Source organism: Tigriopus californicus, chromosome 1 (genome assembly GCF_007210705.1).
Source record: "Tigriopus californicus strain San Diego chromosome 1, Tcal_SD_v2.1, whole genome shotgun sequence".
Classification (NCBI taxonomy): Eukaryota; Metazoa; Arthropoda; class Copepoda; order Harpacticoida; family Harpacticidae; genus Tigriopus; species Tigriopus californicus.
In genome coordinates, this window is record NC_081440.1 from 9,334,469 (window position 1) to 9,343,748 (window position 9,280).

The 9,280-nt window shown below is 41.4% G+C and overlaps 1 protein-coding gene across 1 annotated transcript; it reads left to right on the forward strand.

Annotated features, from left to right (window-relative positions):
- Nucleotides 1-2,739: 2,739 nt before the first annotated feature.
- Nucleotides 2,740-7,788, forward strand: LOC131885276 (non-structural maintenance of chromosomes element 3 homolog). Its single transcript, XM_059233293.1, has 2 exons — nucleotides 2,740-3,856; nucleotides 7,342-7,788. The coding sequence occupies exons 1-2, from the start codon at nucleotides 2,957-2,959 to the stop codon at nucleotides 7,540-7,542; spliced, it is 1,101 nt and encodes a 366-aa protein (XP_059089276.1). The 5' UTR covers nucleotides 2,740-2,956; the 3' UTR covers nucleotides 7,543-7,788.
- Nucleotides 7,789-9,280: the final 1,492 nt, after the last annotated feature.

Genomic DNA, 9,280 nt, shown 5'->3' on the forward strand with positions numbered 1-9,280 from the left:
TGTCAAAATAGTCACATTTTTTCTCCTTATGTCTTCAATAAGGGCCTTTACTTGAACCGTCACAAGGCCCATTTTTACAATTATAATGTAATAAAAAGGAATTGACCCAATCAGCCCTTTATTTGGTCAAGGCTGAGTGACAAAGCGCCCTCTGAAGTGCAGAACATAAAGCATATTTTGTGTAGCGCAAGGCGATTATGTTTAGCACAGTTCGAAAATTTGAGCCTACCCTTCAAAAAAAAATGATGGTAAGATTTGAAAAAGCCATCAAATTGATGACAGTCCTTAATTTTGAAAACACTTTAGAACAGGTTACTTGGCTTGGAAACGGGGAAATGGGATTGCTTTTTCTTCCTGTACCCTTGTTTTGTGTCACCAGTTTACCTTTTGCCCAAAGGGATTGGCAAGAGACAAGATGGACAAAATTAATGTCAGAGAAAATTGATGTCAAGTCTGAGAATCATTTGATTTGATGAAATGTTACTGACATTAGGAGCGTTTAAACAATCAAATGCTTGAAACAATGAAAGCACAAGGCTGTGAACCTCATTGGAGAAAAATTGAAGTGGAGCCAACACTTCACATTGAATTATGCAAGCAGATACCTTACAGACATCAAAGACAAATTGAGACAACTATTAGCTCTGAAAACTAGTCCGCCTGCTAGCTCTCATCCCACTCTCTAGGAGTTACTTCCTCTATGGTTAAACAGTGCTGTGCAGGCCACTTTTTTATGTTTTCTATTGAATAATGCATAATTTGAACCTGCTGTTGCTTTGATGGCACTAAATGATGCCTGAGGAGTAACTTAAGCGTGAAAACTAACCCTTCAAGAACACACTTATTTTTTTACTTAATTTTATCAAATGGAAATGAGTATTTAAGACATATTCCAATGTTGCTGAACAGTCTCTCCAACAGAAACATCAAGCAAACATTTGGGAAAACTACTGAAACTCCTAATGGATTGTTTTCAATGTTGAAACTGGAACCAACACACACACACAGTCCTCACTCAAACTCTCAACCTAGGAACTGAAGAGATGTAATTTCGTCACTCTGAACTACGAAAAACATTGACAAGTAATTTTTTAGGTGCCGTAATAAGTTCATGTTCAAATTTATTGGTATTTTTGCCATTTATGGCATATTTCATAGAATAGGGCTTTTCAAGTGAACAAGTTCATGAACAACTGAGGTCATGCCATTGAGTGAAACCAAAGATAACATGTCTCACATTGTGCATGCATTGAATTGTGACATTTGTTTTTTTTACCTACTGTCTAAGCAAACAGCATTGTGGTATTGAGCCAATTGGATTGTGCGTTCACCAAACAGGTTCATTTTGTTGGGTTTTGTAACACAGCTCACTCACTATCATTTGATTATTGAAAATTCAATGGGTGGATGGTGTGAGTTGGATGTGATGTTTGTCTTACTTCTCCCTCCCAAAATGCCCAAAATCAAGGTGCCGGATCACACTTTTTCTAGAATTTCCTTCACTTGACATACCCTATAAATGATGAAACAAAGAATTTTTTTGTTTGTTTATAATAAAACACTTTGGCAATACTGACCAATATGTTTCTGCGTCAAATGGAGCCATCAGAATGCGCTCCATTATTTTATCAAGCCAAATACTTATTTTAGGCAATCATTACAGAGCCCCGGCAAATACCTAAGCTCCAGGAGCAAGAGCCCGCTACTAAATTCAAAAATATATCAATACATCCATTATCTTGCCAAAGCAATGGTTAGAACTTTTGTTATGGTCAAGATTACTTGGCCATACAAATGAATAAAAAAAAAGTTTCAGATACTTGACAGATAAATTTTGGCTGACCTTATTACAAGCCATACATATTGGTCAGTTTCACAAACCATGCACCATGCTGTGACAAATCTTCAAGTTGGACTTGAATGTATGTACTTAAGACGGTCTTGCCCAGGGTTGCCAGGATATCAAAAAGTCGTCCGTCAATTTGAGGATCACATTCTGCCAAATTCCGCCTTATTTGGACAATTTAATCTTAGTTGTGAATTAAAGGCTATTATTTGTGATTTCATTGATAATTCCAGTTGGGGTATCCTTTGTTTGGTGTAACTTTTAACATCTAAATCATTAAAAGAAAGAGAAATAGTGAATATGGTAGCCTCCAGGGTGAATGGCAATATTGTGCTTCTATCCATCATTGGGTCAACTACGCCCAATATGGGTTCTTATTTGATCAGACCCGTTTTCAAGGTGATGTTTTCTTTCCGTGCTCTTCCCTTCTTCTATCCGCTATGACGTCCCCCTCCCCCCTCTCTGTTTGTTTACTTTCAGAGGTGCCTTTACCTATATTTTAGGACCTTGAGGTGACCTATAGTCCTTAATGGTAACCGAATGACATTACACAGAGATTCTGCTTCAGCTGACATCAAAAAATAATGTCAGTCTTGCCATTTTTGTCATTGCATGTTGCTCTGTGACCACTGCCTTGGACTTGGCGCCCCCCAGGCTTTTGTAACCAGGCTGCCTAAGCACCCCCAGGTTAGGGTAGGTCAGGTTAGGTCAGGTAAGGTTTAAAACATAATGTATTTTTTTGTGTAATATTGATGTTTGATGTTGTCCAATAATCCGGTGTCAAAGTCTTGTTATCTCTCAAGCTTCGGCAAGACGTAAATGAATATCCAAAGTGGCACCAATAACCTTGTCTCTTGATGTCATCTGCCGCAGAATCTCTGAGTATAGTCCTTTGGTTACCATGAAGGACTCTATAGAAGCGAGCGGTCTAATCACAGAATCACAGACAAGCTCACATTTGTTGACATTACTTTAGTGTCTACTGAATTCGGTTGCGGAACTGCAAACCAGGCAGGAGCAGAGAAACCCATGTCAATGTGTGCTCTTTTTAGATTAGTGACCATCCCTAATTTCGGGCGGGCCATTAGAGCGGGCCAAAGCTAATCACTCATGTCGCAAGCGCGTTCGGGCCCACGAGCCCGCATTCACCGAACCGGAGGGCGAGGCACGGTCACATTGGCTGAAGCCTCGTCGTCGTCTTCCGCGTCAGATGAGGTCGCCGATTCGGAGGCCGACGAATCTGGCTCGGAACCCGCCGAGCATGCCTCCGAGACGCACGCTCGGCGCGCTCCTCCCATGACTCGCACTCGGCCCGCCCTCAGATCCACCCCTAGCCCAGGACGGGCTCGAAACGCCGAGGCCGGAGCCAGTGCCGGAGCCAGTGCCGGAGCCAGTGCCGGAGCCAGTGCCGGCCATTTGTTGTCCACGTCGTCTACGTCGTTCACGTTAAACGAGGAGGACCGCGCCAAGATGGTGGCCGATGTGGTTTTCTACGTGTTGACGCAAGAGGGCAAGCGCGCGCCTCTCAAGAAAAGTGCCGTGTTTCAAGCCGTCCATCTGAACGGCAAGCCCCGTGCCTTCCAGGAGGAGGTGTGGCGCGGCGCGCAAGCCCAGTTGTTGGCCGTTTTTGGCTTGGCCCTACTCGAGCATGGGCCGAAAAAGGGCACCTTTTTCGTGGTCAACAAGGTGGGCGAGGATCCCGCTCAGGTGGAGGGTGGGCACTTGCGCTTCTCAGATCGAGAAACCGCTCACCTAGGCTTGCTCCACGTGGTCTTGGGCCTCATCTTCATGTCCAATGACGTACTGCGCGATGACGTCCTCTTTCAGTTTCTGAAGAAACTGGGTTTGTCCGAGGCCAGTTCGGCTGAATTGGGCACCACCTCCACTCGACGCTCGCTCGGGGCCCGTAAAGTGTCGGACGCTTCCACCCAGCCCGACATTTTTGGCAATATTCGCGATCTGATATTCAAGGATTGGGCCCAGAAGCAACAGTATTTGGAGATCAAAAAGGTTAGTATCCAAGCGTGCTTGAACCAAATTTTAAGGACTGGAGTTTTCACGAGTAATTGAAGTGGCTGTTGAGTCATTGTTTCTTAGATAGATCAAAAATCGGTTGTTATAACTAACTGCACATTTCAAAAAAGATTACCCATCTTCTACTGGATATGCTCATCTTCTTTCTCGGGTTCCTTCATTGTTTAATTCGCTTCCCTCTAATATTCGAAGGGAATACGTAGGCATTGTTGATCCGGTAGCATATTTCAAGTCAGACTTGGACAAATTTTTAGATAGCATTCCTGATCAACCCTACATTCAAGGACTAGCTCGGTCTGCCAACTCAAATTTGACATTCGAGATAGTTTTTATATGAAGTTTCGGAGGTATTAACTACAGACAGCATAATTTTATTCATATAGGGAATTACACTCCTTGCACCTGTTAGTTAAGGGGGGGAAACCCTCAACCAAAAAACCCAGATTAAAGCTTCCGACAGATGGTTTAATTCTTCATCTAATCAAGCTGCACGGCAATGAACAAAAGGGTTCCAACAGGGAACAGTCGCCAAAGAGTCGTAAAAGGGGAAAAACGGCTACAAACGTGAGAAGATTAGAAATTTTCGGTCAAAATCGCCAAAAAAAAGGTAAAAAAGTTTTAAGATTGAACGTTGTTTTTCGAGGTCAAATTATAACAGTCTACATTTGTCCAAGCATCATAGAGAGGTGATGTGGCTAAGCTGAAGGTACACGTGATAATGAAATGTATTCAACCCGTTGATAATTAATTAAAACATTTGTAAACTTTGTTTCACTTTGAAACTTTGTCTTTTGATGTGTATTTTTTTGCTTTTGAACAGGCTTATATATTTGCTTTGGAGAACTTTTTTTGCCTGTGAAATTTTTTTTTCGTATTTACAAATTTTTTTTAGCGATTATTTGGCCCTCATGAATGTTTTTTCCGAGCATTAGTAATAGCTAATACCTAAGCACCTGCTAAATAGATATTGTTGAAAGTATTTCTCAGTGCATAAATAAGAGTACTAATAATATTTTACAATTAAAAAAAATCTTCCTGACCTCCAGTTTTACAACTTGAAAGTTGCGTTTTACACCTAAATGACAAAAAAATGGCCAAAAGTATACTTCAACTTATTGCCGAGACATGTAATTTTCTTTTTCAATGACATGTCAAGAAATGATAATTTTTCGCATTCTCCAAGATTTCTTTAAAAGGTAGAAGTACAACGCACACGAGTAGTTTTTATTCAATGTTAATATGATTTTGTCAAATTTCAAGATTAAGCTTGATTAAGGGTGCAATTGGCAAGTATGGCATCACAATTGTGACACATTTAAGTTTTAAGTGATATTGCAAACTCGATTCAGGTTTTTCTAAGTGCTTCGAAACAGTTAAATATTTTCATTTATTTTTGGGGCATAGAATAAGCATAATTACATTGCTTGGCAATTGCTTGACGATTTAACTGGAGAGGGTATTTTACAAAAGTTGTTCATTTTGTATTCATAATAACGAAAATCGTTACTAGAAGTCTTGGTATTTGCACAAACACTTAATCAGTGCGGTGAGTATCAACGTGATCAGCGATCACTTACTAGTTGCAATGGTTAGCATGATCATATAGGATTTGCAGATTTGAGCCACTTTTCATGCTGTCTTAGTCAGTTGCTGTCAATCCTTTGTAAAAATTAGGAAACAAACATCCTATGTTTTCAGCAAATTGAGGAATCATTTCTTGTGTGCCTTACTTTACCAGCCGTTGCAAAGACAAAATGCACCTCCAGTGGTGTTTATTTTCTGTTTGGGTCTTGATCATGAATACAGAAAAGCATTTTTTTCTTGAATTAAAGTTGTCAAATAATTGATCCAGCACCAAACCACCAATGAAGCAAAACGCCAATTTTTTGCTGTTTTATTCAAAAACAGTCCGTAATGACTTCGTTACGTAGTCTTGTACAATTATCAATTGGTTCTTGACCAGCCATTTAGAACACTAAACGCTGGGTCAAGAACGATGAAAAAACTTCGATCGAAATAGCCAATTTTTTTGTAGTATAAAGGGGACAGGGGTGAGCATGTGAAATGTGAATAACAATTTGTCATTTAAATGTGCTGAAAATAGAGTTGTCTAGTTGTATGCGAATTAATGGTCCAATTTTCATTGTGTTTAGCGCCAAATTGCCCGGAATATGTATATCTTAACTTAAATTCCAAGATTATTAATAGCAATTTTCAATATCACAAAAGTCAAAGATAAATTTCTCTGTCTTGCATGATTTCAGTACGATCTTACTTAAACCCCTCCAAAATTCGGATTTTAGAAAAGATATTTCAGAACCATCAAAAGTATGCTCAGTAAATAGTAAATTATCTTAATTTCTAAGTAAGTGCCAACTAAGTTTGATTTCAGACATCATTGGATAGGTGTTTTAAAGTTTTACTTTTATCATGTTTTCAGGCATGTAAGTCCTTTATGTGAGCTGGAATTCCATCAAGCAATAAAACTGAATCTGTTTCTTATGATTTTGCGAGCTAGAAAAATGCAAAACTTGTTTGGGTATTTGCGCCAAAACTTTAAAGGGCATTTTAACCATTTTGTGAGGCGATTATTCGGCCTTGTTTGAGCCTTAGAATACTTTCAAGGGTAGGCATAGGCAAGAACAAAACTATTTTTAAGCCTGTTAAACACTATCTTCAAATGTTATCTTCTCATTTCTTCCCCTTACAAGCAAGCATTAATCGGAAACCCAAAAACGGGCAATTTTTGTCCAGCACCCTGTAAAGAACCTGTGGTTCTTTATTTCCACTTTATCTACACTCTAGTTTTTGCCCTAGTTTATTGTTGTATTAGATAATACCCGAAAATGTATATCATAGTCTATGATGTTCCGTAAAACGGGTTGTTCAAAAGGACATCCCAACATTTACTATGGGCTTCCAAAACAAATCAGGTTTCTCAAGCAGAAAACGTATTGATTCTGTACTCCATTTCTCGAGGCCATTTGTGTGTGGGCCCTGGAAGAGCCAAGTAGGTTACGCAATCGCACATAGTCCGCTTCTAATAATTATAATAATAGTGTATCTTCCATCTCTCGCTTCGATTATGTGCCGCAACACGTTTTTTTTTCTCTCTCAAGTTTGTGAGTAGGCCCCGTAGGCCCCGTAGGCCTCCAATCGTGTGTAACACAGGTGTTTCTTTATCGAGACTTCAATAATAGTTAGTTGGCAACGTAAATGAGGTTGATGACCGGTTTCACGTGGCTCGGTTGTCGGAAAAGGCGCGATCAAGGGAGAGATAATTAGGGCCCAGGTGGGGCCGTAAACTGCGATGTTAATTTGATGGAATAAGTAGTGCTTAATCCTTTGCAGTTACTCTCTCCTCCTACCTCCTAGATGACCCGGTTTACGACGTCTCAATAAGCTAATAAAGCTACCTAAGGGTTGTTGGCGATCTGAACGTATTTTTGCTCCACTTGCAGTTGGATGATAGTCCAGATCCCGAACAACCCAACTACGAAATCCGATGGGGGCCTCGAGCCGAAGTGGAGATCAAAAAGAGTGCCATGTTAACCCTCATTGCCAATTTATATGGATGCAGTGTAACAAATTTCCGACTCCAGTACAACAAAGTGATCAAGTTAGAGGGCGAAGGCGCCTTTCGGACCCAAGCTCAGGACTGATGATGCTAACTACGTCGAAATGGTGTCTTTCTAAAATGATATTCCGCCAGTGCTGCTACTGTTCCTACTGCTCCGTCCACATTAGGTCAAACCAACAACCCACCCACCACCACCACCCCGTTGACTGAGTCCTGGAAAAGTTTGAGAGCGTCTTTTTCTGGAATCTGGAAATGAGGGCTCTGTATTCTCCCGAAGGAAAAGTTTTCTATGAGGGCTAAATAAATTCCCGAACTTCACATCCGCTAATTCTTGAGAGTTTGATTGAGCCTGTTGAGAAACTTGCTCGATGATTGACGAACCCAATACCCTTGGGGGAAATACTTTGAAGGATGCCTTCGTATTCCTTCTCTGTTGAAGGTCAAGGATGCAGCCTGTTAAGGTTGAGGGATTAGAAGGTTCCCTTGCATGCCTTAAAACGAAGCTTTATTGGAGAAGCACTGAGAAGTACTCTTATGAAACTGAAGACAAAAAAATAACGACAAACTTCTTTCCCGCTGATGATCCCGGCTGTCCCCATTCAGTCAGTTCGTCAACTTCCCACATGAAAAACGTCAAACATTGATGCCACTTTGAATCCTCCTCCTCCCAAACACTAGCAAGACAAATGACCACGTGTGCGTGTGTGTGGAGGGGGGAGCAGCTCTACCACAATTGCTAGGGTTTTTATCGTAACATGACTGCCAAACTGAAGATCGATGGCAGGAGAATTTGACGCTCGACTTCAAGTCAGCTATTTTGTATTCACCCTATTGGGACACATGTCCATCTCAAGGGAACCCTCGCCCTCCATTTTGGCATGATGATTGGACCGCCTAAATGCTCATGACAGGCGTCTGACAGTGACCAGAAATGGCCGAATTGGTTGTTGGTTGCCTATATTTGGCTCTTGTCACTTCGACGCAAGGGAGATCTGACGATGGTAGATGACCACCAATGATAGATATTGGTTGGTGAGTGAGTGCATGCTCTTGACATTTATTCTGATATTCTAGCATGTAGTATAGTTTGTGATGGATGAATCATGAACCCAAGTAACCCCTTTTGTAGCATGAATCCTAACAATATTTCGAATCTCAATAAAAGTCGACCATCTCGTCACTTTCACGACTAACGCTGGTCCCCCGGGATGAGAAGTTGCGGATTCTCTCTTCCGTCATGGACACAATTTGAGCTGGAGTGGCCGTGTAGGTGCCCGTCATTTGAGATGATTCAAAATCTGTGGTCTCTCTGTGCCTTCTCTCCAAATGCTCAGAGGGTTTTCGAACGGGAACCGATGATTTCCGCAGCCACGGTTTCGAGGACGGATCAGCATTAAGTAGATCCCGGTTAAAGGAGAGCCTCTCCTTTAGCTTGCGAAGTTCATCCTGACGATTCAGGGCTTGTGAGGCTTGTTCGCGGTAGGAGGGCAACTCTTTTAGGCTGGTCTTGCGATTCCCATACGAAAACGAGGCTGCGTTCCTGGAATCCTCCATAATGAGGTAGATTGTGACTCAGCAACGATGACTGACGATTGACTGACGGTTGACTGACGTCTGGCTCACGTTTGACTCAAACTAGGAATAAATCACACTCACATGTACGCGATATGTTGCAGTAATTTATGGGCAATCACGGCGAGCTCCAACCCAATCCCATTTGAATCCCAAATATAACTGAACGAGACTCTCTCGCTTCATTCTTAATGAGGTGATAAGGCAAGATTTTTCTCCCAATTTCAACCTGTGGCCACGGCCCACAA

What these genes read in the sequence shown, in the direction of transcription:
- LOC131885276 (XM_059233293.1), top strand. Translation starts at nt 2,957, where the DNA reads ATGTCGCAAGCGCGTTCGGGCCCACGAGCCCGCATTCACCGAACCGGA. An exon ending in AGTATTTGGAGATCAAAAAG is followed by an intron (nt 3,857 to 7,341) that starts GTTAGTATCCAA and finishes CTCCACTTGCAG; the next exon opens with TTGGATGATAGTCCAGATCC.